This window comes from Erythrolamprus reginae, chromosome 11, assembly GCF_031021105.1.
Source record: "Erythrolamprus reginae isolate rEryReg1 chromosome 11, rEryReg1.hap1, whole genome shotgun sequence".
NCBI lineage: Eukaryota > Metazoa > Chordata > Lepidosauria > Squamata > Dipsadidae > Erythrolamprus > Erythrolamprus reginae.
Genome location: NC_091960.1, coordinates 924,750 through 951,690, shown reverse-complemented (window position 1 = coordinate 951,690; position 26,941 = coordinate 924,750). Strand labels below are relative to the sequence as shown.

Here is a 26,941-nt window from a genome sequence, read left to right as displayed (position 1 = left end):
CTTCATCCCGGCCGGCCAGGATGAGCCCAAAGGCACCGGGGCTTCTGTGGCATCTGACCAGGTGACTTTGCCATATCACTTCCGCCCCTTTTAAAGACTATGTTTGGTTGCTCCATCCCTGGAGGTTACGAGTCCTCCGTCCGAGATGAAAGGGAAGAAGGAAACGCTGCTTCCTGCATCCGGCTGAGCCAGCCCATCCTCGCCAGGTGAGCTCCAGGTGATGGCTGTGATTTCCAGGGATCAACGGAGGAGGCCCCAACAAGGAGGTGACTCACCCACCAAGCAGGGTGCAGGACCGGCTCCAGAGACCTCTCCGCCCCAAAACACATTCGGTGCTGATTTACCCACGGGGAGAGACCTCTCCTCCCAGCGGGGTGGCGGTGCGGTGGCCTCCCTCTTTGGACTCCTGCCTCGTTTGTTTGCGGGACTGTTAACACAACCAAAGTCTTTAGCATCACTGGGAGGTAAGGATTTTGTACGGAGATGAGGGCAGGTTGTGGGGCTGGAAGCTGTTTGGCTCTTTGGATGCTCCCAGGAAGAAGCTGACAGGGAACCCTAATGGGCAGGTGGAACTCCCTGCCAAATGATACCTGAAGAAGGCCCAGATCTGGAGGTTTGGGGGGGGGAATTGTTGAAGGCTGAGTCTCCAGATGCTGGCTCCTGAGGAGGGGTGAGTGGGAGAGGGGGGGCAGGATGGGGGAGACCCTCCGATTCATCCCGAAGGAGGCTTTTCCTGAAAGCCTGAAGAAAGGCCCCTGTGGCCAGATGGGGATGGGGGAAGTGCCACCCTGGAAGTGGTTATGGACTAAATAGAGGACCCCCAAATCTACCCCAAATCAGAGGGGACCTGATAGCAGTGTCCTAATATCTCAGGGGTTGCCACAAAGAAGAATGAGCAATGAGTAGAAACTAAACAAGGAGAGAAGCAACACTGAACTGAGGAATTTCCTGACAGTTAGAACAATTAAACAGTGGAACAACTTGCCACCAGAACAGAAGTTGTGAATGCTCCAACATTGGAAGCTTTTAAGATGTTGGAGAACCATCTGTCTGAAGTAGTGTAGGGTCTCCTGCCTAAGCAGGGGGTTAGCAGGTCCCTTCCAACTCTGTTGTTGTTGTTGTTACCTTCTTGTATGCGGGTCCCATCTTAGCTAATTTTGTGTTAATTCTAATGTTGCGTTTATTGTTTTAACGTGGCATTCTACCTTGACCGCTTTAGGATCTGTGGACTCCAATTCCCAGAATGCCCCAGCCAGAAGTCTTAAAGTAGCCACGGCTGGACCGCCCGTTTTCTAACCTTGTTTCTCTTATTGCTATAAGCTGCCCAGAGTCCCTGATACCGAAAGTAGACACAAGGACAGTTTTTTTCCTGAATGCCATCACTCTGCTAAATGAATAATCCCCTCACCACTGTCCAACTATTTACTATCTGCACTACTATTAGTCTTCTCATCGGTCCCACCACCCATCTCCTCCCACTTCCCACTTCTTTAGCCAATAAACAATTCTATCCTATCCTATTTCATTCTATTCTATTCTACTGAGATGGGTGGCTTATACATTTAATAAATAAAATGTTCTGTTTGATTCTATATTCTATATTCTACATTCTATTCTCTGTAGACCTCACCTACAAAAAGATATTGACAAAATTGAAGGGGTCCAAAGACGGGTTACAAGAATGGTGGAAGGTCTTAAGCATAAAACGTATCAGGAAAGACTTCATGAACTCCATCTGTAGAGTCTGGAGGACAGAAGGAAAAGGGGGGACATGATAGAAACATTTAAATATGTGAAAGGGTTAAATAAGGTTCAGGAGGGAAGTGTTTTTAATAGGAAAGTGAACACAAGAACAAGGGGACACAATCTGAAGTTAGTTGGGGGAAAGATCAAAAGCAACGTGAGGAAATATTATTTCACTGAAAGAGTAGTAGATCCTTGGAACAAACTTCCAGCAGATGTGGTTGGTCAATCCACAGTCACTGAATGTAAACATGCCTGGGATAAACATATATCCATCCTAAGATAAAATACAGGAAATAGTATAAGGGCAGACTAGATGGACCAGGAGGTCTTTTTCTGGTGTCAATCTTCTAGGTTTCTATGTTTCTCTATTCCATATTCCATATTCTATATTCGACTGTAAACCTAACCAACATCTCCCTTAACCACCGCAATGCTGGCTGGGCCTTCTTGAGATGGGAAGTCAAAGGTCACCTCTTGGCTGGAACCCCCGCTCACCGCTGTCCCTCTTCTCTCCCCCCCCCCCCCCCAATTACAGGTGCCCGGCCATGGGGAGCCCGGGGGAGCCGCTGAGCACGCTGGGCCGCTGGTACCTGTATGCGCTGCATGGCTACCTGGCGGAGGTGCTGTTCACAGCGGCCTGGGAGTTCGCGGTGGCGCGGGACTGGAGCTTCCGCGGGGGCAGCAGCGCCTGGGCGCCCTTCATCTACGGCACCGGCGGGCTGATGCTGGAGCGGCTCTCGCTGCGCCTAAAGGGCCACTGCCCTATGGCCGTGCGCGGGGCGCTCTACACCGCCTGCATCTACCTGTGGGAGCTGGTCACGGGCGCGCTGCTTCGGCGCTGGGCCGCCTGCCCGTGGGACTACGGCCACTTCACCTACAACTTCCATGGGCTGGTCACGCTCGAGTACTGCGGCTTCTGGTTCGCTGGCTCCCTGCTGCTGGAGAGCCTGGTCATCCCCAATGTCCTGCGCCTCCGGCTGGGCGGCCCTGGGAAGCGCCCCCAGCCCCACGCAGCGTTTGCCCCCAAAGAGGACTGAGGGGGGCACGGGGAGGCGGGCTCGGCCCCGGGGCCCTGAGGGCTAGCCAAGGCCAGCGCAATGACGCCCCTGCATCTTCCGCAAGAAAAAACCCCACAGAAATCCCACAAAGTGGAGCGACTCCAAAGATGCAGCGTTGACTTTGAATTCAAAGAAGATGGATTGAGATTCTTGTTCTGGTCCTGGTCCCGCCTACCGTTTTTAGGCAGTGTGTGGTGCTTGCCTACAATTTTGGGCCGAAACCTTTGCAATTCCTTTCAGAATTTTCCTTAGAAATCCTGGTTTGCACATCAGTCAAGCTTGAGTAACAACCTCAGATAACCCCAAATGAATGACAGCTTGGCTTAGCAGGAGGTGGGAACCCAATTCCAAAATAGCTTCATGCTTAACTTTAAGGCAGGGCTGTCGACTTCCACTCCCAGAATTCCACACCCAACACAGCTGAATCCTATTGAAGTAGGCCACTACTTCAGCTTCAACCACAACAACACAAGAGCTCACAACAGATTCAAACTTAATATTAACCGCTCCAAACTTGACTGTAAAAAATACGACTTCAGTAACCGAGTTGTCGAAGCGTGGAACTCATTACCGGACTCCATAGTGTCATCCCCAAGCCCCCAACATTTTACCCTTAGATTATCCACGGTTGACCTCTCCAGATTCCTAAGAGGTCAGTAAGGGGCGAGTACAAGTGCACTAGAGTGCCTTCCGTCCTCTGTCCCATTGTTCTGCTATATCTCCTATACCTTTCTTCTATTCCTATATCTCTTCTATTCTTTCATTGATAGATTTTATTCCTATTTTTTCTCTTTTATTGTTTCTTAGATGTATTTTTCTATGAGTATATCCTCTATAATCCTTATCATATATTTACTATATGTATACCCAATATAACTCTCATTGTGTAATGGACAAAATCAATCAATCAATAAATAAAAATAAATCCTGGGGGCTGAAGTCCACAAGTCTTAAAATTACCAATCATGCTATAATAATAATAATAATAATAATAACAATAATAATAATAATAATAATAATAATGTATTAGATTTGTGTGCCGCCCCTCTCCGCAGACTCGGGCGGCTCACAACAATAATAATAACAATATACAGTGTAACAAATCTAATATTAAAAGAAAGTATTTAAGATGAGGCATGAAGGTTTAACCGTAGTTCCCGAGCCCAAGCTGTCGGGCTAGGAATAAACCCTGATTTTCAAACTAGGATTCATGCAAATATCCACAAATTTAGAAACCACAATATCCAGGTGGGGTTCTTCTCTCCTTCCTGACCTATGGCGTTACCTGGTCAGGTGGACACGGGGGATTAGCCGAACTGGAGCACACAGGGGAAGGATTACGGGCTGCTCGGAACACTCCCGGCCAAGCTGAGCATTGGATTAAATAACTATTATTGAAAATACGTGTAGAACACTTCACGCCTACATGCACAACCGATGTGGACATCCGTGCCAAAGAAACCACTTCAAGGTTCTCAATTTTCTGGGCCAGGCTGGGTTGGGCAGGAGGTCTGCTTTGTGTCGCCTTCTGCTGCCCCTTTCAACTGGGTGGAAAGATGCCCTCCATTCAAAATTATTATTATTATTATTATTATTATTATTATTATTATTATTATTATTAAAGCTCTTTTGGACATGGAGGGCAGGAGGAGGTGGGGGTTAGAGAACAGGATGTACCCTCCCCACCCTCCTGGCCTTCTGCAAAGGCCGGCCTGGGGCCATTGACCGAATGAGATACCCTCTAGATCCAGCCCTGAGAGATATGGTGAGAGATGTATGGCTTTTGCATTTGCAATTTTTTTTTTTAATTGCTCTTTTAAATATTCATTTCATTTGTTATAAGTTGACTGGAGTCCTTGAGGAGTTGGGCGGCATATAAATCAGATGAATGAATGAATGAATGAATGAATGAATGAATGAATGAATGAATGAATGAATGAATGAATAAATAAATGTGGCCCGGTAATAAAACTTTGATTGGATTAAATTGGATTGGGGACCATTAAACTAACCTGTCAGTCCAGTAGATACCAGCCACGGGATCGGATAATCCTAAAGCCTTCAATCGGCTCAATTAAGCCTGACCCAGATGTGTGGGTGGTTTGCAAACAAGGATCAGGTGGATCCCTCTTGCAGGAAGGCCGGCCAGGATGCCTTTGTAAGTGGAGAAGGGGTCTGGAGGCCTTTGCCTTCTCCTCCGTGGACAATTTAGCTAGTGGTCATTTCCTCCATGCAGGGTCACCTGGGGGGCTCTGCTTTCATCCCAACTGTCTGGCTCAGCCTTGCTTTGCAAAGGGTGAATGGAGAGGCATCCCCTCTGCCCAAGCCCCACATCTGTTTCCCTCTGGGCCCTCCGGTGCACTGCACGCGCCAGCCGAGAGAGGGCAGGAGAGCCACAGCTGGGAAGAAGGGAGAACTGGGTGGGAGGGCAGGGGAGAGATGGGATGTGGATTCCAAAGGGATCAGGTGGGATCCAGTGGGGCACTTTTGTCCAGTGCAGGGGGTCGTGTAAAGAGGCCCAGACAGCCAACAGGACTCCTTATTTTTTAGGTAGATAGATGGACAGACAGATATAGATGGAATGGTGGACGGACAGATGGATGGATGGATGGATGGATGGATGGATGGATGGATAGACAGATAGATTAGATAAATAAATAAATAAATAAATAAATAAATAAATAAATATAGTGGATAGAGAGAGAGATGATAAATCAATAGATCGATAAATGGATAGATAGATAGATAGATAGATAGATAGATAGATAGATAGATAAATTGATAGATAGATAGATAGATAGATAGATAGATAGATAAATAAATAAATAAATAAATAAATATAGTGGATAGAGAGAGAGATGATAAATCAATAGATCGATAAATGGATAGATAGATAGATAGATAGATAGATAGATAGATAGATAGATAGATAGATAGATAGATAGGACAGATTGGATAGAGAGTGAGAGAAAGATAGATAGATGATAGCTAGATAGCTAGATAATAACAAAGATAGATAGATAGACAGATGGATAAATAGATGATAGACAGACAGACAGACAGACAGACAGACAGATGATAGACAGGCAAAGTGGAGCAAAACCCGTTCAACTACCCTCTCGCTCAGCCGTGGAAAATTTGGGCCCGGTTCTGGTCATCAGTCATAAGGGCTGCAGTTGATAAAAACACCCTCACCATGGACCCAGTCCGTCTCCATTCTCTCTGCCCACGAATCTCCTTCCCACTGTGTAATTAACCCCTGTGGGATGGTGCAGCCTCGGCGCCTCGAGCACACCCGGTTCCCACCCTGGGCATTTCCTGGTGGCTTCCACACGGTCCGAGACCGTTTGGGGGCCTTTTGGAGGGTCCAGGTGATGGTCGTAAGTGGAAGGCTGGCCTGTCTTTCTGGGGGAAAGGCAGTGAAGGAGACGCCTTCCTCCTCCTCCTCCTCCTCCTCCTCCTCCTCCTCCTGACTTCAATGGTGGCTCTAATTGGCTCCAATTAACCTGCCTCAACAATGGGGAAACTGAGGCCGGGAGGAAATGACTCACCCACTAAGCTGGGGGTGGAAATGGGCGAGCCCTCCTGGCCGCTCCAATCACTAGGCATCCTTCCCTTCCCCACGGATGGAGGAGGGGCCCCTGGCCTTTGCCAGTCCCGTCCTTCCAAAGCCACAGAAGAAGGATTTCCACGGAGGGCAGCCTGGGCACGGAGGGTAAGTCACCCCGCACTGCGGTGGTTGGCACGAGGAGAGCTGGCCTGGCACCCGGCTCAGCCCCCGGGCCTCTCCCTTGGGAAGCAGCTGGAGTGCGTGCCAGGCGGGTGGGCACACTGGCACTGGGAGGCCTGGGAGAGGGAGAGGGAGAAAGGGAAAGAAAGAAAGAAAGGGAAAGAGAGAGAGAGGGGGGAAGAAAGAAGGAAAGAGGGAGGGCTGGGAGAGAAAAGAAAAGATAGAAAGAGAAAAAAGAGAATGAATGACAGAGAGAGAGATAAAGAAAGAGGGAGGGAGGGAAGGAGGAGGGAAGGAGGAGGGAGGGAGAGACAGAAAAAAAAAGAAAGAAAGTGAAAAGAGAGAGAGAGAGAGAGGTGGAGAGGCAGAGAGAGAATAAAAAGAGGGAAGGAAGGAAGGAAAGGGGAGAGCAAAAGAGAGAGAATAGAGAGAAAGAAAGAGGAAAAAGAAAGAGGGAGGGAGGGAGGGAGGGAGGGAAGGAAGGAAGGAAGGGGGAGAGCAAAAGAGAAAATAGAGAGAGAGAGAAAGAGGAAAAAGAGGAAGGGAGGGAGAGAGAGGCAGAGAGAGAAAAGAAAGAGGGAGGGAGGGAAGGAAGGAAGGGGGAGAGCAAACGAGAGAGAAAGAGAGAGAAAGAAAGAAAGAAGGAGAAAGCTGAGATCAGGGGAAGTGCTGCTGGTAGGGCTCCGCTGCCGTTCCCCAGGCTCTCCATCCCGGCTGAGGATGATGGAACGGCACCAACCGAGTGTACCCAGGTGGCACTGCCAGCCTCCTCCGATGTCCAGAGGCTCCAGGTTTTATCCTGCCAGGGAGAAGCCTGGAAGCATCCAACAGGGGAGAGTGACCCCTGCGCCCGTCCTTAAGGCTGTGGGAAACGTTGGCCGGGGGGGGTCACTTGAGGCCCCCTCTCCTGAGTGATGCCCCTTGGACCCCGTGCCTCTGCCTCAGCCCAGCCTACCTCTCAGGGTCGTTGTTGGGGGACGAAAGCTCTAAGGGGCCCCTGGAAGCCCCCTCCAACTGATGGGTGTGTGTGGACAGGATGAAAATACACCCACTACTATAGGATTAACTCCAGAGGTGCCACCGAAAGGAGTGGGATAGTAATAGCTGTGCAGCCCCTGGAGCTGGTGGAGCCTCTGCGTAGAGGGGCAGTCTACCCTGAGGCCTCTCCACCGAAGGGGGGTGGTGCAAACGTTGTTGTGACTGAGGAACGCCATTGCACAAGGCCGGTGTGGGGCCAGGTGGAGCCCAGCCCGCCTTCACTGCCGGAGAAAGCAGGCGAACCGGTCCGAGCTGCAGCCCGACCTGAGCTGGTAAAACCAACCACCTGCTGACCTCTTTATCTCCCTCCTCCGCCCCGCCTGCCTCCCGAGGAGGATTGCTGCAGGGCTTCTAAACAAAACAACAAGAGCAAGAGCCAGGCTTCTAGCCCTCAAGAATTGGTGGGTTTGAATGGAGTAAAGGGAAGGAAGAGGAGGGTATCGGGAGGGGGCAGAAATAATAATTGCCGTCCTTCTTCGTGTCTCTCCCTTCCTCTCAAAATCACCCACTGGTCAAGAAAGTTACAAATCTCTGGCAGAGAGAGGTCTTTTTCAGAAGGAAAACACGGGCTAAGTGCCTAGTCCTCATGAGGGCCGGGTGAACCTCTCAGCAGAGCAGAGAAGGTGGGGCTGTGAGAGGCTGAGCACTGTGGCCCCGCCATTGGTGGACTGACTATGGAGCCGAGATGTCGCCCATCTCCCCAACCAAAATCAGTACGTGGGCTATGCGCGTGATGGCAACGCTATGACAGGTGTGCCACAGGTGACACCCATGGAGCCACATCTGCCAGCCTGCAAGCTGTTGCCCTAACTCAGCATTGGAGCATACGTCCACACTGGCCTGCGTGGAGGCCCATCTCCTGACTTCTGGTCATCAGAGTCCCATTTTTCCCCCTCCCAGGGCTCCAGAGGCCTCCCGAGAGCTTGGGGAGAGCAAAAATGACCCCCCGAAAGCCAAAAATGACCCCCGCCCCGAGCTTCTGCGTGAGCCAAAAATCAGTTGGCCGGCGCACCGGAGCTGAGCTAGGGTCACGGCTCATGCACCAGCAGATATGACTCTGCATGCCCCCTACGCACAGGTGCCATGGGTTTGCCATCCCTGTCCTAGCCTGTAGCTCAGGGACCCCCAACTCTCAGAATTCCCCAGTGGGGCCGCGGAGGGAGGGGTGGGCGGGTGGGAGCCACCTAACGCCCCCTGCCCACCTTTTCCCCCTTCCTTGCCTGCAGCCGCCCAGCCATGGAGGTCGCCGGGCCATCGCTGAGCCCGCTCTGCCGGGCCTACATCTACGCCATCCACGGCTACTTCGGCGAGGTGCTCTTCGTGGTGCTGATCCTGGGCGAGGAGTGGGTCTTCCGGGGCCTCCTGAGCGCCGGCTCCCTGCTGATCTACGGCACCTGCGGGATGGCCATGGAGGGCATCTACTGGCAGCTACGGGGCGACTGCTGCCTGCTGACCCGCTGCGTCCTCTACACCGCCTGCATCTACCTCTGGCAGCTGGGCACCGGCGGCCTCCTGCGCTGCCTGGGCGTCTGCCCCTGGGACCACAGCCACCTGCGCTACCACTTCCGGGGCCTGGTCGCCCTGGAGCACTGCCTGCTCTGGTTCGTGGGCGCCCTGCTGCTCGAGAGGCTGGTCATCGCCCCCACCCTGCGCCTCCGCCTGGCGCCCCCCTGGAAGCCCCAGCAGCGCCCCCTCCCCAAGTTCGAGCTCAGCCGCGATTGAGCCTGGCTGCACCGGAGCGCCTGGCCCTGGCCTCCCGTTGTGGACAGTGCCCCTTTCTCAGGCTGGGCCGCAGGACACATCTGCTGGACCTGGGCAGAGCGAGCCGAGTTCGAATCCTCCCTGAGCCAGGAAGTGAAATCGGGGCTCGCTTCTTTGACCTACCTCAACAGGTTGTTGTGAAGGCTGGATGGACTACGCCCTCTCGGAGCTTTGTGGAGAGACGGGGCTCCCCGTGTGACTATGAATTGTGACTGTGGTTGGGGTCGGGTTTTGTGATGCCACGTGACGTGACGTAGGGATCTGTGTTTTTTTCAAAGTGCAACTGTTGGCGTAGAATCCCAGGAGGGTCTTGGAGGTCTCCTAGTCCAACCCCCCAAGCAGGAGAATAAAACCCACGGAGAAAAACAGGCAGAATTCAAAATGAACCCCCACCCCCCCTCCCCCCTCTTTCCCTTGGCCGCTTTTGGGGGTTCACTTGCGGCCCCCAAACATGGGAAGCGTTGCCAGCCCATCTGCCCCCCAGCAGTGAAGGACTGCAAACGTTTCTACTACCACGTGGTGTCCGTGGCTTATTTTGTGGGTGTGGCTTGCCAGCCATGTGACCGGGTGGGAGTGGCTTGATGATCATGTGACCAGGGTGGCTTAAAGGTCACGTGGCCGTCTTAAAGGTGGACAACTTGACGTCACTCATGTCAAGGGTTAGGGTTAGGGTTCCTGGCCTCAACGAGATTCTATCTATCTATCTGTCTGTCTATCTATCTAATCTACCTTACCTGTCTACCTGTCTGTCTGTCTGTCTACCTACCTACCTACCTATCTATCGGATTTATAGCCCACCCCTCTCCAAGGACTTTCCCTATCTATTTATTACTGAACATCCAAAATACACTTTTTAATTCTATATATATATATATACCATATGTGTACATACATATTACACATGGGCACACAAAAATACACATTATCTACTATATAAACTGTATGTACGCGCCTGCACAAGTCTTCTAAAATTGTACACATTCAACCTCATTGACTGCGATAGGAAAAACACACCCAGAGCCTAGAAGGGGAAAAAGAAAAAAACCCAACATTTTCCTACCGGTTCTGCGTACCTGAGCACACCTGTAGGAGCCCATCGCTGGCCCCCAGCCTCTTTTCAGCCCTTCCAGGTCTCCCTGGGGCTGGCACATAAACCCAAGGAGTGGACCTTAGGGGCCGTGTGGACCCTGCGCACTGCTGGCTGGAGAGGCCAGTGGGGCTGGGGGCTCCTGGGAATGGCGCGGAAGGGGGGCTGGTGCAGGTGGGAGGATGCTCTTGGGTCCTGAGACACAGAGTGGCCTTCCTTTGGGAAGTCAGGGGCGCCATCTAGTGCCACAGTGCGGTCCCTGCAGCCTCTTTGCAGCGCCCCCTGTAGGCCTGACTGCTTTGGGGGGAGCAAAAGGGGGGCAGAGAGCCATTTCCTTGCTTGGCCGGAATCCTGGAAGCTGACGTCCAAATAGCTTAAAAGTTGCCCAGTTTGGCCAAACCCCTATGGCCTTTGCTGAGACGAGAAACAGATGTGAATCCTGAACCACCTGTGAGCCAGCCATCAAGGCAGCCACAAATATTATTTTACCAAAAGAGGAGTAGATGCTTGGAACAAACTCCTAGCAGACGTGGTAGATAAATCCACAGGAACTGAATTGAAACATGCCTGGGATAAACATAGATCCACCCTAAGATAAAATACAGGGAATAGTAGAAGGGCAGACTAGATGGACCAGGAGGTCTTTTTCTGCCGTCCATCTTCTATGTTTCTAAGTTTCTATTTATGGAGAGATATATATATATTCAGAGAAAGGCAGGGAAGAAGGAAGGAAGGAAGGAAGGAATGAGAGAGGGAGGAGAGAGAAACAAGGAAGGAAATAGTAGAAGGGCAGACTAGATGGACTATGGGGTCTTTTTCTGCCGTCCATCTTCTATGTTTCCAAACAACAGGGGAACGCTGGCTGAGTATATTGGGGTGCCGCTGAAAGTTCTCCCCCATAAAAGCCTGGGGGAGATTTGCCTTGTTTCAGCATGGGTTTCCCTGCCCCCCACCCCCACCCCCGTTCCCCACTTTGGATCTCCTGTGGATGTCCCTTCCTAGGATGAAGTCAATGCCATTGCAACTCCGGTCACTAAACGAAGGGTCTTTAAGTGGAGCCCGGCTTCTACACCAACCCAGCCAGTTGCCATTGACTGAGCCAGCGGGGCCTATGTGCCGGGGGTGGAGGGAGCCAGAGGTTGAGCCCTGGAGCGCCAGGCGGGGGCTGCATCGATGTGCTGCGTGCAAGAGAAGACGGGAGGGAGGGAGGGAGGGAGGGAGGGGCTCCCGGGCGCGTCCTCCCTTTCTTTCCTTTTCGGGTTGTTTTTCCCCTCCTCCTTCCAGGTCAGGACAGTTTGTTCTGCTGGGCTCAACAGCAACGGGTGTTGTGCGTGTGTGGTGTGTATTTGTGTGTGTGACGATGTGCTGTGATGACGACCTGCCCCGTTTCCACTGATCCTTGTCAGCGCTGGGAGGAAACCGAAAGCAAAGACCCGCAAGGCCAAACCCTTCGCAAAGCCCAGCGGCCGGAAGGGCTGGCGCAGGCGGGGGGGGGGGGAACAACCACAGGAACAAAGGGGGGGCAATGGGGGGGCTTGTGGGGGGGCAGCACTGCTCAGTCAACAGGAAGCTCTGCTTGCCGGTTGTCATAACAGGAAGGAGACGTTGTTGTTGGGTTGGGAGGGGTACAAAACACAGGCGGTCCCCGACTTACAACCATTCATTTACTGACCACGCGAAGTTACAGCATTGATGACCACATGGCTCACTTAATGAATGCAGCAATCTGTGTAAGAAACCTGGCAAAAATTGTCGTAAAATTGGGCCCGACTCACTTACCATATGGCTTAACTGCTGAACTTCTTCGCCCCGTTGCAAGTCAAGGACCACCTTCATGCCACAGCCAGGGTGGTTGACTCCTCCCCCAGCAGCCCCCCCACAATTTATTTGGGGTCCATGGGAGAAGCTTGTGACCCAGAGGTCACCCCACCGGCACCCCAAACATCCAGAAGAGGTCTAGACATGGAGACCATCTGCACCAGAGACAAATTCCTTGTGTATCTAATCACACTTGGCCAAAAGTTCTGTTCTGTTCTTTTATCCTATTTATGCTCTATTATTTTCTATATTCCATTCTACTCTGGTCTAATTTTCCATTCCATTGCATTCCATTTGATTCCAATAACATAACATACAATAACATAAAATAACATAACATACAATGATATTATATTATATTATATTATTATATTATATTAATTATACAGTATTATACACTGCTCAAAAAAGTAAAGGGAGCCCTCCAAGAACCCATCCTAGATCTGAAGGAATGAAATATTCTCATGGAATATTTTGTTCTGTACAAAGTTGAATGTGTACCACAGTAGGTGAAATTGATTGTCCATCAGTGTTGCTTCCTAAGTGGACAGTTGGATTTCACAGGAGTTTGATTGACTTGGAGTGTCCCCTTTATTTTTTTGAGCAGTATATTATATAATCCATTATTTTCTATATTCCGTTTACTCTCTTCCAATTTTCCATTCCATTCCCTGTCCTCTTCTATGTGCTCAGCTGTCAATCCATCCCCTTGATCCCAGAAGCAGGAATCTTGTGGGTCCTCCCACCACCCTTCCCTTTTTCTCCCCCCCCCCCCAGCTTCCCTTCCTAGGGACTCTCCACCCCAAGCTAAAAACAGCAACAATCCAGGAAACACCCGGCTAAATTTATCCCACCCGTTGCACAAAGCCTGAGTCCCGGGGGAGTTTTCGAGAAGGCCGGCGGCTGAATTTCAAAGATTGCTCAAGCGGCCGTAGTAGTAAAACCAGAGCCTCCCTGGCCCTCTGCCCCCCCCCCAGGGCCCTCGGATGCTTTCTGAGCCCTACAAAATCCCCCCCAGTGAAGGGGTCCGGCCGTTCTTCAGGGTCCCAAGTATTGCTCAAAGCTAGAGAAGAGGAGGAGAGAGAAACCAAGGGAGGTGCAGAAGGAGACAAAGAGAAAAAGGAGGGGAAAGAAAAACATAGGGAGAGAGTCCAATCTTCTCCTCCTCCTCCTCCTTTTCTCTTTCCTTTCTTTTCTTCCCCCTCCTCTTTTCTCTTTTTCCTCTTTTTTCCCTCCACCTCCTCTCCCTCTCCTCTTTCCTTCTTTTCCTCCTCCCCCTCTTCTCTCCTGTCCTCTTTTCTCTTTCCTCTTCTCTTCCTCCTTTTCCTCTTCTCTATCCCTCTCTTTCCTCCTCTTCCTCTTCCTCCTGGCAGCAACCTGTCCCTGCCCCCCACCCCACGGCCAGGCCCCTTTGCCAGGGTCCGACTGCCGGCAAGCTGGGTGCCAGTCCTGGGCCACCTCTCGTCCAGCCTCAGCCCTCCAGCTATTTGCTTTGGAGAGCCCGGCTGGCCCTCCCCCCACTTGCTGACCCACTTTCTGCATTCCTCGAAGGGCCGGACGGGCAGCAGTGGTGACCCAGGGCACTCCACCCCCTCAGCGCCCCCTCCCCTGCTCCATCAGGGCCCGTGTCCAGCTGGCCTTGGCACAGCCGGCAAGCCTGGCAGGACAGACAGGGTGCTAATCCCTGTCCAGCCCGCAGGTCATCCTGAAGGCCGGATCTTCTCAAGGCTGGAATGTGGAGTCTCGGCCGGAGCGGAAATGGAAAGAGCCCTGGGGAGAAGCCTTGACCGACGCTGGAACAAAGCAAATAAGGTGAAACGCAATGCAGAGAAGAGTAGAAACCTCCACCTGGGCAAGAGGCACCAAAGACCTAAAGTAGGTGAGATCACACTCAGCCGAGAGAGTCCAGAAATATTCCCCAAGGAGAGGCCTTCTTCACTCCTCTTCTCACAACAAAATACCTTCGATTAGACAACTTACAACTCCGCCATCTCCATAATTATAGTTCATAAAATCATCTACCCAAATGTCCTACCTGCTAGCAACTACTTCACCTTCAACCGCAACAGCACAAGAGCACGTAATAGATTTAAACTCAATGTCAACCACCCTAAACTGGACTGCAAAAAATACGACTTCAGCAATAAAGTGATTGATGCCTGGAATGCTCTCCCTGACCCTGTGGTTTCTACTCCTAACCCCAAAACCATTATTGTTGTTGTTATTATTATTATTATTATTATTATTGTGATGATGATGATGATGATGATGATTATTATTATTATTATTATTATTATTATTATTATTATTGTGGTGATGATGGTGATGATGATGATGATGATGATGATTATTATTATTGTTGTACCCTCTTTCAGGGAGGAAAAGGATGTGTCTTATACCAGTGTTTCCCAACCTTGGCCACTTGAAGGTATCTGGACTTCAACTCCCAAATGCTGGCTGGGGAATTCCGGGAGATGAAGTCCAGATACCTTCAAGTGGCCAAGGTTGGGAAACACTGTCTTATACGCTGAGAAATAAGGCCACTCTGCCGCGTCCTCCACCCTTTCCGTTTGGGCAGTTCACATATTTTCCAGCCTGTGATGCAAGTGGCTTTGTGGTGGCAAGACACACGACACAGAGACACAAAGACACACATCCGCCGTGTGCAAAAACAGGTTCCTCCTTGAGGACTGGGAACAAAAGTTGCTGCGGGGGCCTCGCCCGGACCTGTTATGGGAGGCAGAGACATGGTTGCAACTGATACCCCTCCCCCCTTCCTCTCTCCCCTCCCCCACCCCCCACCCAGCTTGAGATAAAGGCTGCCCTGCTGGGCCTCTGCTGCAACCCCCCTGGACTCCACTTCCGGCCCCTTTCGCCCACATCAAACTCCGGTTTGCAGAAGGAATTCACAGCAGATGAGCAAAGTCCTCTGGCCAACTCGGACTTTGCCCCAGAAGGGGGCTGCTAAGGTGGAAGGGTGACCCGTGCTTGCCCCCATGGCTCTGAGTGCTAGCAGAGTCCAGGGCAATTAACTCACTGTGAAATGGCTCTTAAATGAGTGTGGACTTTGCTTGTTTGCAAAAGGGGATAGAGACATAGAAACATGTTTCTATGGGATCACGTGACTCTAAGGACGTCACCACAGCCATAAAACTGGCCAAGCCTTGGGGACGCTGACTATGTCACCCTGAGGTTGCTGCAACGGGTTGTAAGAGTGAAAAACGGTCCTAAGTCACTTTGAGTGGTCACTAAATGAATGGTTTTAAGTCAAGGGCTACAGGGAGCTTTAGGGGGTTGGACTAGAAGACCTCTGAGGTCTCTTAGACACAAAGAAACCTAGAAGATTGAGGGCAGAAAAAGACCTCCTGGTCCATCTAGTCTGCCCTTCTGCTATTTCCTGTATTTTATCTTAGGATGGATCTGTGTTTATCCCAGGCAGGTTTAATTTTCAGTGACTGTGGATTGACCAACCACGTCTGCTGGAAGTTTGTTCCAAGCATCTACTCCTCTTTCAGTCAAATCATATTTTCTCACATGGCTTCTGATCTTTCTCACGTCAAGCCGTTATCGTCTCCGCCACTAATCGCCCAGAATACCACAATGGGACGGATTAACTCAATGCATTAAACCACAAATAACAACCTGCAAGCCACAATAGGTTGTCACGCCAAGCCAAGAGCCAGCCAACCCCACTGTGGCTCGGTGTGATGTGTGAACTCAGCCACACATGCGCAAGCACACACCCACAGCCCCCGCGCGGGAGAAAGGATGGGCCACAGATGCCTCCAGAAGAGACTCTAGAACAGGGATGTCCAACCTTGGCAACGGCGAGACCTCCGGCCTTAGCAAACTAACAAAGTTGGGAGGAATCCTGGAGGTCTCCTAGTCCAACCCCCTGCTCGGTTCTATAGTGGAGTTTGTGTCTGTTGTGTGCTTGTGTATTGCTGTGGTTGAAGCTGAAGTAGTTGTTGACAGGAAGGACGTTGTAGCAGATGATTTTATGAGCTGTGCTTAGGTCGCATTTAAGGCGCCATAGTTCTAAGTTTTCTAAACCTAGGATTGTAAGTCTAGTTGCGTAGGGTACTCTGTTGCTGAAGTTGTGTTGTTGTGGTTGAAGCTGAAGTAGTCATTCACAGGAAGGACGTTGTAGCAGATGATTTTATGAGCTGTGCTTAGGTCATGCCGAAGGCAATGTAATTCTGAGCTAAAGGGTTGGACCAGTGTTTCCCAACCTTGGCAAGTTGAAGATATCTGGACTTCAACTCCCGGAATTCCCCAGCCAGTGAATGCTGAAGTCCAGATATCTTCAAGTTGCCAAGGTTGGGAAACACTGGGTTAGACAAATGGTTGACCAGTCCCTTCTTCCAAACCTCTAGCAATGGGGCACCTACAACTTCTGGAGGAAACTTGAAAGATGTATTGATAGTCTTTGCAGTCAGTAAATCCCTCCTTAGTTCTAAGTTGTTTCTCTCCTTGATTAGTTTCCACCCATTGCTTCTTGTTCTACCCTCAGGTACCTTGGAGAATAACTTGACTCCCAAGTCTGCTTCTGACCCCCCCCAAAAAAGAACACCCAAAGGGCGGGATTTGGGCATCTCACCTGAGGCAGGTGAGGCCTAACCGGTTCCCTCCATTAGCAACCTGCCACTCATTTGCAGGTGAACACCCAGCCCAGCCAGGGCCAGCCCTTCCCTCCTCTTCCTCCTCTGGCCACCGTCCACCCCTTGAGCTCCTTCTCGCTTCCCATCATCCCCTCCTACACGGTGCCTGTCTCCAGCATGATGGGAAATGAGCTCAGAGCCGGGTGGGGAGGGAGGCGTTGGCCAACACCACAGTTGCCAGCTCAGCTCCATTTGTACGAATTGTGAAATCCCAGCTGTGTCTCCGGCGAACATCAGCCCGAAACCTAAGGCCAATGTGCTCTCCAGGAAGAGAAACCAACCTAAAACTAAGGAGGAATTTCCTGGCAGGGAGAACAATTAACCAGTGGAACTGCTTGCCACTAGAAGCTGAGGTTTTGAAGAAGAGACTGGACAACCATCTCTCTGATATGTTTTAGAGTTTTATACCCGAGCAGGAGGGGATTGGACTAGGAGACCCCCAAGGCTCCTTACAACTCTGTCATTCTGTTAATCTGTAATTCTGATATTATTATTATTATTATTGTTGTTGTTGTTGTTGTTATTATTATTATTAATTAGATTTGTATGCCGCCCCTCTCCGGGGACTCGGAGCGGCTCACAACAACAATACAACATATAGAAGTCTAATATTAAAAAACATTTTAAAGCCCTCATTATAAAAAGAAAAATAACCACACAAGCTAACAATCCATACATGAAACCATAGCAGCCAGGGGTGCATTAATTTCCCCAGGCCTGGTGACCTAGGTGGGTCTTCAGGAGCTTTCGAAAGGCAAGGAGTGGGGAGGCAGTTCCAATCTCTATTTATTTATTTATTTATTTATTTATTTTTATTTATCAGATTTGTATGCCGCCCCTCTCCGTAGACTCGGGGCGGCTCACAACAATAACAAGAACAATGTAAAAGCAAATCTAATAATTTAAAAAACACTAAAAACCCTGTTATTAAAAGCAAACACACACACAAACATTCCATGAAACATTCTAATGAAAGTTAAACCATGGTTTGCTCCAAATCTTGGCCCAGGGTTCTATTTTGGGGCCAGGCCTCAATGTTGACCCCCCTTGAATCCGCTCTAGCTGACAGGACTGATGCTGCCATTTTCCTACCTGGTTCCTTGTGGGTTTGGAGAGCGGGACTCGCACGCAACCCTTCCCAATCAGAAGCCATGTTGGCTGGGCAGCTGTGGGGATTTGGGCCACGCAAAGCCTGGATGCCGGGTTGGGACAAGGTGGATGGACTTTGGGGGAAGGGGCCCTTTGTTAAATGACTGACTCTCCACTCAGCTGTGAGGAAAGAGAGGGGCATTTTGTAGGATAAACACCTGCCCCCCCCTCTGACTAAGATTTGGTCCAGGCCCCATCTGTTTCCCCCAATAACCATAGAGTAACAGGGCCGGAAGGGACCTTGGAGGCCCACTCACCCAATCCCCTGCTCAGGCAGGAGACCCCATGGGCCTATGGAGACCTGTGGACTTCAACTCCCAGAATTCCCCATTAGGGGAAGTCTAGCAGTTGGAAGTCCACAAAGTCTTAAAGTTGCCAAGGTTGGGCAGCCCTCTCCCTATGCCAGGGATGGCGAACCTTTTCCCCCTCGGGTGCCGAAAGTGTGCACGCACACACACTATGGTGCTTGCATAAGTGCCCACACGCATAACTCAATGCCTGGAGAGGGCGAAAATTGCCTCCCCCCCCCCCCGGAGGCCAGAAACATTTCCCAACTTCTCTTGCACCCAGTGGGCCCATTTTCACCCTCCCCAGGCTCCAGAGGCAAAAGCGCCCTCCCCCATCCCTCCGGAATCCGAAAATGCCCCCCTTGAGCCCCCGTGCCAGCCAAAAACCAGCTGGCTAGTGCACACTTGTGAGCTAGGGCAAGGGCTTGCTTCCTGGCCCTTCCACGGGTTCATTGTTCTCCCTGTCAGATATTTCTCCTCAATTCTAGGTTGGTTCTCCATAACTTCCTTCTGCTTGGGGGGGGGGGGGGGATAGAAGTTCAGCCTGGGCGCAATCGACAGACTCGTCTCATCTCGAAAACCTCCAGCGACGGAGGAGATAAAAGCCAACCAAGGCCAGACCAACATCCATAACGCTCCAAGGCGCCTCTGGGCCTCGTCTGGATGGGTCTTTGCCCGCTGGGCACTGGAGAACAAGGGACACCTTGGAAGCCAACCGTCGGCAGGGCTGTGCCCGCTTTGTTTATTTGGCAAGCCACAAGGCACTCTCGCCCAGGAGGTGCCACCTTGGAGGCCCACCCAGCAGCCAGGAAAAGCCGCCCAACCGGTTCTCCTAGTCCAGCCACCTTAAGACGGGCGTCCTTGTCAGCTGACTCCCCGACACCAGGGTGCAGGAATGTGTCCGGGCCCCACCCTGCTTTGCCTGGGGAGCTGCTGACGCAGGAGGCATCGGGGCCAAACCCAACTGCTTATTACAGCAGCTGGCAGCTGTTTCGTTTTAACTGTGGAGGTTGTGACGTGTCTCTTTCTCTCTGCAAGCCCAGTCCTGGCCGCCAGAAAGAAACATCTGGTCCTTCCTTTTTTGTTTCGCAATCCCAGCTTCCCTTAAAACTGGAGTTCCCCAGCCCTCCCTAGTTCTCCATTCCCTCTCAGGGTGGGGCCCTGGCTGGATTCCCTGCCTACGTTTTTTTCTTTTTAAACTTCGGGCCTCCGACAGGCCCAGGATTGAAATTGCACCGGAATATGACACATGCTGTGCTTGACTGACGTTTCTTTTCATGCAAAGTATTAGTACCGCTTTAGTCAGGCCACACCTGGAATGCCAGGTTATAAAACAAAGATGTTCAGTGTTTCTCAACCTTGGCCGTTTGAAGATGTGCAGACTTCCACTCCGTTGCTGGCTGGGGAATTCTGGGAGTTGAAGTCCGCACATCTTCAAAGGTCCAAGGTTGAGAAACACAGCTTTGAAGAAAAATGCAAAGAGTGGCAACTCCCCCCCTCAAAACGTCGCTACAGAGCCCTGGACACCAAGACCACTAGACCCAAGAACAGTTTTTCCCCCGAATGCCATCACTCTGCTCAACAAATAATTCCCTCAACACCTTTTACTTCTGTTTCTACTAGTTTTTTCTCATCATTCCTGTCACTCATCTCCTCCCACTTATGACGGTAACTTGTTGCCTAAGATTTTTATTAATATTGTTTCTTCATTGCTTATTTGACTAATCATGAAGGGTTGTTCCTCATGATTCTTAACAAATTCTATTCTATTCTTAGATGATTAAAAGCCTGGAGGTAAAAATGCAGGAAGGACGGTGGCAGGATTCGGGTTAGGCCAGTCTGGAGAAGGACATAACCACCATATTCCAGGATCTCGGGGGCTGCCCCAAAGAAGAGGGGATGAACCTATTTTCCAAAGCACGAGAAGGAAAGACAAGAAACATTGGATAGAAACTAATTTAGGAGAGAAGCAACCTGGAACTATGGAGAAACTTCCTAATAATGAGAACAATTAGCCAGTGGAACTGCTTGCCACCAGAAGTTGTGAATGCTCCATCATTGGAGGTTTGTTCAGAAGAGACATTTGTCTGAAATGGTAGAGGGTCTCCCACTTGAGCAGGGGGTTGGACTAGAAGGCCTCCAGGGCCCCTTCCAGCTCTTATTCTGTTTGATCCAAGTAGGAAATTGTTTCTCAAGAGCTCCTTCTGAACAAGCACAGACACCACAAGAGCAGGTGAGACTTTCTGATCCTCAGATTTATTATTAACTGAGTGTTGGTTGCACCATTTTGGAGATTTGGAGAAGTAGCAGTGGTTCCTTTTCCCAAGCGGAGGAAAAAAGCCAACATTTGGAACCATCGTAAAATCGTAGGACAATCTTGTTTGCTTTGTAGTTCACACACAAAAAATATAGATATTATATATATATATACATATATAAGATATTTATATATTATTCTGGAATATTACAAAAAAAAAGATAAATACAATATAAAATTCATCTTGAATAAATAGACTCTATAAATAGTTTGGTTTTGGTTATTGCCTTATTACATGGTAAACATTTTGAGGATTTTAAAAAACAACAACAACACCCACCACAAAAATGACACTTAGGTGTGACCAGCATGGACATTGGCTTAGAAAAACAAAAGGCCTCCTTCCTCCCCCTCCTCCCCCAACTGGTCTCCCTCAGTGCAAAATATCTAATTTAACAGACGTTGAAGCAATTGGACACTGTTTTCCACTCTGTGGATGCTGGGCTTTGTGGTCACTCAAAAAAAATAAACTTTCCTGCCAGTTTCATCCCTGGCAGAGAACATTTGGCCTTTGATTGGCCAGTCCCAAATCCTCCCCTACACGGAGGGGTTGACGGAGCAGAATTCCCAGAAGTTTTAGTTTCATGGAATTGGCGAGTTGGCTCAATTATTTCCTTTCCGAGGAAGAATGATGGGGGTCCAGTTTGGTTCAGATCCCAGTTTCCAATGGAACAGGGGTTATTATTTTTTTCTGCTTTTGATCAATCCAAGCTTAATAGGAACTTTGCCCCACTGGAGCAAAGGAGGTGGGGTTGTCAGTGGGATTCAGATACCCCCCCCAAAAAAGGTACAATTTCACACCTATGCAGCTGGTAGGGGGACGAAGAGAGAAACACAACCTCTCTCACCCCGGGGGGGATGGATGCAGAATTATCGGGGTTCAAAGCCCCCCCAGGGGAAAAAACACTGTTATTTCAAAAGCTCCAGAGGGCACAACAAGGGAGGGATTAAAAAAAAAGAGAGAGAAAAGGATAAACTCAGCACCTCTCCTTAATTCTCAGCCTCTTCTTGCTGGAGGACCAGAGAAGGAGGGAATATTCACAGTATAAGGCAGGGCTTTCCAAGTCCTTGGCAACTTGAAGATATCTGGACTTCAATGCCCATTCTGGGAGCTGAAGTCCAAATGTCTTCAAGTGGCCAAGGTTGGGAAACACTGGTATAAAGCATGATTTTAAAAACAAACAAAGAGAGACACTAACAGCTACCAGGAAGTCATCGGAGTCTGATTTCCTGGCCTTGATCTGGTTTCTGTGGTGTGAGATACATATATTTTTCTTTCCTCCGTACCACCGGAGGAAAAGTTGTATTAAAAAAAGGAAATAAAGCTGCTACATAGAAGAAGTACACTTCCTTTTCTCCCTGCAGGGACAGGTAATCTTTGGCACAAGGCTGGCTGGCTGCTCAGGTGTTTCTCTCCGCCTCCCTCACCTGTAGGCAGGTGGGAATTGTTTCACTCCCCTACAGACTTTTCTAGCTGGGGGGATTCAAGGGGAGCCCCCTCCTTACAGTGGAATTTCTTCAAGGGGGTTGTGGGGGGGAGAGAGGGAACTGCCAGGGGGGGTGCAGGGGGGGGGAGTCTGACCCACCCCACAGACCCTCTCGGCTCTGCCCAGCCAGGGGAGCTTGTGCAAAACCAGAGAGAGGACATGAAAGGGACCCCCCCCGCCCTCCCCAATCTTGGTCTCCTGGCTCCCTGAAAGGTCATTTTTGAGATGGTCAAAAAGCCCCAACTGACTCCCCAAGCTCCCCCCCCAGCTATAAGGCACTCCCCAGGGAGGGAGAGGGAGGGGAGGATTTGGCTGAAGGCACTCAGTGGTGAAAGGGAAACGTGAATGGACCGGACCCCCATTTCTGCCCCCCCCAGGCCTCTCTTGAGGGCAGTAGGGCCAGCAGGTGAGAGGCAGGAAAAGCCCCCCCTCTCCAAAAGAGCAGGAGAAGCCCCGAAAAGCAGCTGGCATCAGTTCAGGCTGGGCAGGGGGACAGTTTTGGGGTGCCCCCCAGTCTCTGAAGGAGTCTCATCCCCATGGACCATCCTCTTCCGTTTGCAAGCTCCAGAGGTCCCATCCGGCCCCTCATTCCGAGACGGAAAGCCGGTTGAAGATGGGCAGGCGGTGAGAGGCCCCCGCCGGCCCGCCGACGAGGTGCTGGTCGAAAACGGGGGAGTCGGAGCCGCTGAGGCTGCTGGAGCTGCTGTAGCAGTCGGGGTCCGAGAGGGAGTTGGCGGAGGGGGTCCGGGGCAGGGCCGAGGGAGGGGTGCCGGGGGCGGCCGAGAAGTAGTCCTGGGGGCTCTGGAGCGAGCTGGCTCCCTTCCCGCAGCGGCAGGAGCAGCAGCCCCCGGTGGGGGTCACCACCGTCGAGTCCCCGAAGACCAGCGAGAGTGGGTCCAGGCTCAGGTGCTTGAAGGGCCCCGGGGAGAGGAGGTCGGTGGAGGCGGGCGGAGGCGAGGTGGAAGGGGCCCGGGCAAAGAAGGCCGGGTCAGGCAGGCCGGGCAGCGGGGAGGTGCGGCGGGCGGTGGGCATGCCGGAGAAGCTGAAGCTCTGGCGCAGGAGGTGTGGGGAGGGCCCCCCGCCGTGGCTGCCGAAGGCCTGGGCCTCCTCCGGGAAGTGGATGAAGTGGCAGCGGGAGCCGTAGGGGCACTCGCCGTGCAGGTAGAACTTGTGGCACAGCTCCGTCTTGTACTTGGGGTGGCGGCTGACGGAACGCAGCTCGGACGAGCCGTGGGCGAACTGGCACTTGGCGCCGTACTTGCAGCGCCCGCTCTCGCTGAAGGTGCGGCACAGCTCCGTCTTGTAGCGCGAGGAGGGGGTGGGCGGGGCCGACTGCTTGAGGGGCGGGAAGCCCGGTGGTGGGGGCGGCGGCAGCGCGGGGGCCTTGCCTTCGATCAGGCTGACCGAGCGGTCCGGGCGGCGTGGCGGATCGCCCTTGGGGCTCCAGGGGCTGCGCAGGGGCCACAGCGCTGAGTCCCCGCTGCCTGTCAGCGCTGCCTCCGAGGAGCTGGCCGAGCGGTTGCAGGAGAAGGTGGGCGCGTCCAGCTCTTCGCTCAGCGAGAGGTTGAGCAGGTTCTGCGGGAGGAAGAGAATTAATTTAATATTTAATTTCTTTGACTTGTATGCCCCACCCCCAATCCTGTAGGGCTCAGGGCGGCTTGCAGCAATAAAAAACAGTTGCAATACAATAATACAATAATAAAATGAAGTCATTCTTTCTCAAGTGGACCAGCTGAAATTGAAGTCTTATTTGAAAAGAAACCATCACAAAAACAACATATATGATAGAAGAAACCGTGGTCTTTCTAATGAAAGAAAATGAAGGTGATTGAAGGTGAGAAATCAGAGAGCGATAGAAAAAAACTGCAGTCTTTCTAATGAAGATGATTGAAGGTGATGAAACAGAGCTCTGTGTTTTCTCACCTTCAATCATCTTCATTTTTCTTTCATTAAAAAGACCACGTTTTTCCCTATCATATATGTTGTTTTTGCAATTGTTTCTTTTCAAATAAAGCAGCAAAAATCAGTCAAGTGGACACCTGGTCCAGTGACCCAAATAGAACAATCATTATAAAAACCCAATTTTAACCCAACTAAAATAACCCCAACTAAAACCCCTAAATCCAACCAATGACCACATCCATGCCAGTCAAACATAATTTGGACACGTCAGAGGGAGACAGTAGAGACCCAGTTTGCATTGTGTGCCAATCCCTTGCCAAAGAGCGCCGCACAACTCTTGCGCAACCTTTCCATCTGTGCCGTGTAGAATCTCAAGCACTGTTGGTTGAAAGCATCCTATTTTGGGGGCACTGCCCCCCCTCCTCCCCATGCCCCCGAAACTTATCCTTTCTAAGCTTGGGGCCCCTTCCTTGAGACTACCTGTCCCCCCCCCTTGGGCTTGGGACTTCCACATCCTCTCGTCCAGTGAGACACACACACACCCCGAAACCCTCTCGGCTGATAGGGAAGGCCGGCTGACCAGTGGTGTGTATATGGGGCTGACGTCAGCGGCCTTAATATAGCGCAGGTGGGGAGGGCTGGAGTTATTTTTAGGGGGGGCTGGTGCAGAGCCGCGGAGGGGAACAGCTGCTGGCTGGTGATGCTAAAGAAGCTGAGAGAAAGGGGCGGGGGGCGGGGGGTCACCAAAGGGGGCATAAAAACTTCCACCTCTGACAGGTACGCCGACTGCTTGCCAAGAGCTGACAACAGAGGGCAGAAAACCTTCCAGGCGTCCTGCGGAAAGAAGGGGGGGCTGGCCCTGGCAAAACTCACACCAGACCCCAGCCCACCCCCAAGAAATAGCCTGTCTCCCCCACCCGGCCCCCCAAAATCGCTTTCCACTGCACAGATTTTTGCTTTTCAGCCGAAGGCCAAGCAGTCCCCCCCCCATAAGAAAGTGCCCACTTGAATGTCTGTCTATACTGAGATTCATTTAATTTTCTTGTACTTACTATTGTGTTTTCTTTTTTTTAAAAGGGGGAAATTAATAAAAATATTTAAAAGGAAAAAAGAAAACACACTCAGGGTTGAAAAATGCTGCTTGACAACAAAACCGCCTCCTGGCTGGGGGGCTTCCCCACCTTGCCCAACCTGCACGGGATGGAAACACACACACACACACACACACACACACACCCAGCGGGGCCACCAGAGCGAGTGTCGAAACCAAAAACGAATTTAAGGCTAACCAACTTCCTGCAGGAACCTTCAACCTGGTTGAAAGCTGGCTGGAGTTTTAAACGGGGGGGGGGATCTCCTCCCACCGCCGTTCTTTGTGGGCTGCAGTTCGGGGGAAAGCAACGGGCCCCCGTCCCACAAGCCCCCCGCTTCGACAGTTGAGCTGAATCCCGGGCGGAGACGGGCGAGGGGCCAACGCTGCGAGGGCCCCGCCGTCCTCCCTGCCGGCATCCAGAGGCTCCTCCAGTGCAAGCCAAGGGACCCCGGGGAGCCCCCTCCTCTTTTCTCGGAGGAGAGACCCCGAGGGGGCGGAGGGCCCATCCCGGAACCGGCCGCCGGTGCTGGGTCCCCGAAGGGCTTCGGCCAAAGGCGCCCGACGGGGAGGGGGAGGTCCTGGCGGCCCCCAGCCTTGAGGGGGGATTTCGCCCCCCCCCCCGACGGGGAGAGCCTGCCCAGCCCGGCCGCCGCCCGCCCTCCGTCCCGCCGAGGCCCCGCCCGAGCCCGACGTCACGCCTTGACCTAGAAAAGCGGCCGAGCGCTTCCTGTTTGTCTCCGCCTCGGCCGAGGGGACCAGGGGGGGCTTCTAAGCGCTGCCGCCGCCCCACCAGCCACCCAAGCCCGGAACCGGCCCGGAAGCCCCGCCGCTCCGTCTAAGCCCGCCGCTCAGCTTGAGGGCAGCCACGCCGGGACCCCCGCCCCGCTAATGCGGAGGCCTCCAAAGCCCGCAACGCCCTGCCGACGGGGCTGCTCGGCCGTCGGGTTCAGCTTCAAGGGGCGGAAAGGATCCTCGACGGCGTTTGGGCAGCGGAGAGGTCCCCGGGGGTCCCCGGGAAGAGGCTTCCCCCCGCGCCCTCCTCGCCGCCCCGACGGAGTGTCCGGGCCCCCGAAAGCCGCGCCGGGCAGAAGCCGAGTTGCCCCCCAAGAGCCCGCGGCGGAAAAAGGCGCCGCTCACCTGGTAGAGGTTCCGCACGTCCAGCATGGAGCTCATGGTGCCGCCTGGTTTCCCTCCGCTCGCAACTGGAGCGCGGCGTCCGACGGCCGTAGATGAAGCGGTGCAGGCCCCGCCCCCATCCCGGCGCCGCCCCCTCCTCCGCCCCGCCCCGCCGCCCCCCTCCCTCCAGCGGGCTCCTCCGCGGGGCCTTTCCCGGGCCTGGGATGGGCTGGGGAGTCCCCCCCTGGGCAGAGGGCTCGGCTGGATGGCCTCGTCTCTAAAAGAGGCTGCTAGGAAGGGGGTGCTGGGGGGGGAGTTGGTTCCCCATCCCCATCAGGCTGCTCAGGTGGGACGGTGAGGTGTGCTCGCCCTCAAGGCTCTGAGTGCCTGCATGTCCACGTGCGATTTCACTCCCTGCCCAGGTGCAGTGGCAGAATTGCCCTCGACTCCACCAGCACTCAGAGCCTTGAGGCGCAGCCCCCCCCTGCCCAAAGGCCACCCCACCTCGCCCTCTTCCGGAGCCCCTGGAGGTGACCCTGGGGGCAGGTTGGAGGGTCTCCTGGCTCAGCCTCCCACCCAGCAGCTCACAGCCCTCCTCAATTTACCACCACCATTGAGCCCAAAGTAGGTTCAGCAAGGCAGGTTCTGTGAGTCCTGGGCCATTTCCTGCAGGTGTCGTTACGTGAATCCC

General features: G+C 52.2%; 4 protein-coding genes across 4 annotated transcripts in view; 2 read left to right on the top strand and 2 right to left on the bottom strand.

Annotated features, from left to right (window-relative positions):
- Positions 1 to 18,418, bottom strand: part of PLEKHG2 (pleckstrin homology and RhoGEF domain containing G2) — a 65,670-nt gene extending 47,252 nt beyond the window's left edge. Inside the window, 1 exon segment of the mRNA XM_070763933.1 lies at positions 17,992 to 18,418. Within this exon segment, the coding sequence (XP_070620034.1) occupies positions 17,992 to 18,265 (274 nt within the window). The 5' untranslated portion in view covers positions 18,266 to 18,418.
- On the top strand, positions 2,292 to 2,783 carry LOC139173965 (transmembrane protein 229B-like). The gene has a single exon (XM_070763939.1). The coding sequence runs from the start codon at positions 2,292 to 2,294 to the stop codon at positions 2,781 to 2,783; it is 492 nt and encodes a 163-aa protein (XP_070620040.1).
- On the top strand, positions 8,809 to 9,489 carry LOC139173966 (transmembrane protein 229B-like). The gene has a single exon (XM_070763940.1). It carries the CDS (start codon positions 8,809 to 8,811, stop codon positions 9,292 to 9,294), a length of 486 nt encoding a protein of 161 aa, XP_070620041.1. The 3' UTR covers positions 9,295 to 9,489.
- A 2,154-nt stretch (positions 18,419 to 20,572) lies between the features above and the next one.
- On the bottom strand, positions 20,573 to 26,371 carry ZFP36 (ZFP36 ring finger protein). The gene is made up of 2 exons (XM_070763938.1): positions 26,272 to 26,371; positions 20,573 to 23,714 (listed from the first exon to the last, which is right to left on the bottom strand). Exons 1-2 carry the CDS (start codon positions 26,305 to 26,307, stop codon positions 22,725 to 22,727), a joined length of 1,026 nt encoding a protein of 341 aa, XP_070620039.1. The 5' UTR covers positions 26,308 to 26,371; the 3' UTR covers positions 20,573 to 22,724.
- Between the last annotated feature and the right edge of the window lie 570 nt (positions 26,372 to 26,941).

Bases quoted from the DNA above. Each gene is read 5' to 3' on its own strand.
- LOC139173965 (XM_070763939.1), top strand. From the start codon at position 2,292: ATGGGGAGCCCGGGGGAGCCGCTGAGCACGCTGGGCCGCTGGTACCTG.
- LOC139173966 (XM_070763940.1), top strand. From the start codon at position 8,809: ATGGAGGTCGCCGGGCCATCGCTGAGCCCGCTCTGCCGGGCCTACATC.
- ZFP36 (XM_070763938.1), bottom strand. From the start codon at position 26,307: ATGAGCTCCATGCTGGACGTGCGGAACCTCTACCAG. The intron at 23,715-26,271 runs GTGAGCGGCGCC...TTCCTCCCGCAG, and splicing joins ACGTGCGGAACCTCTACCAG to AACCTGCTCAACCTCTCGCT.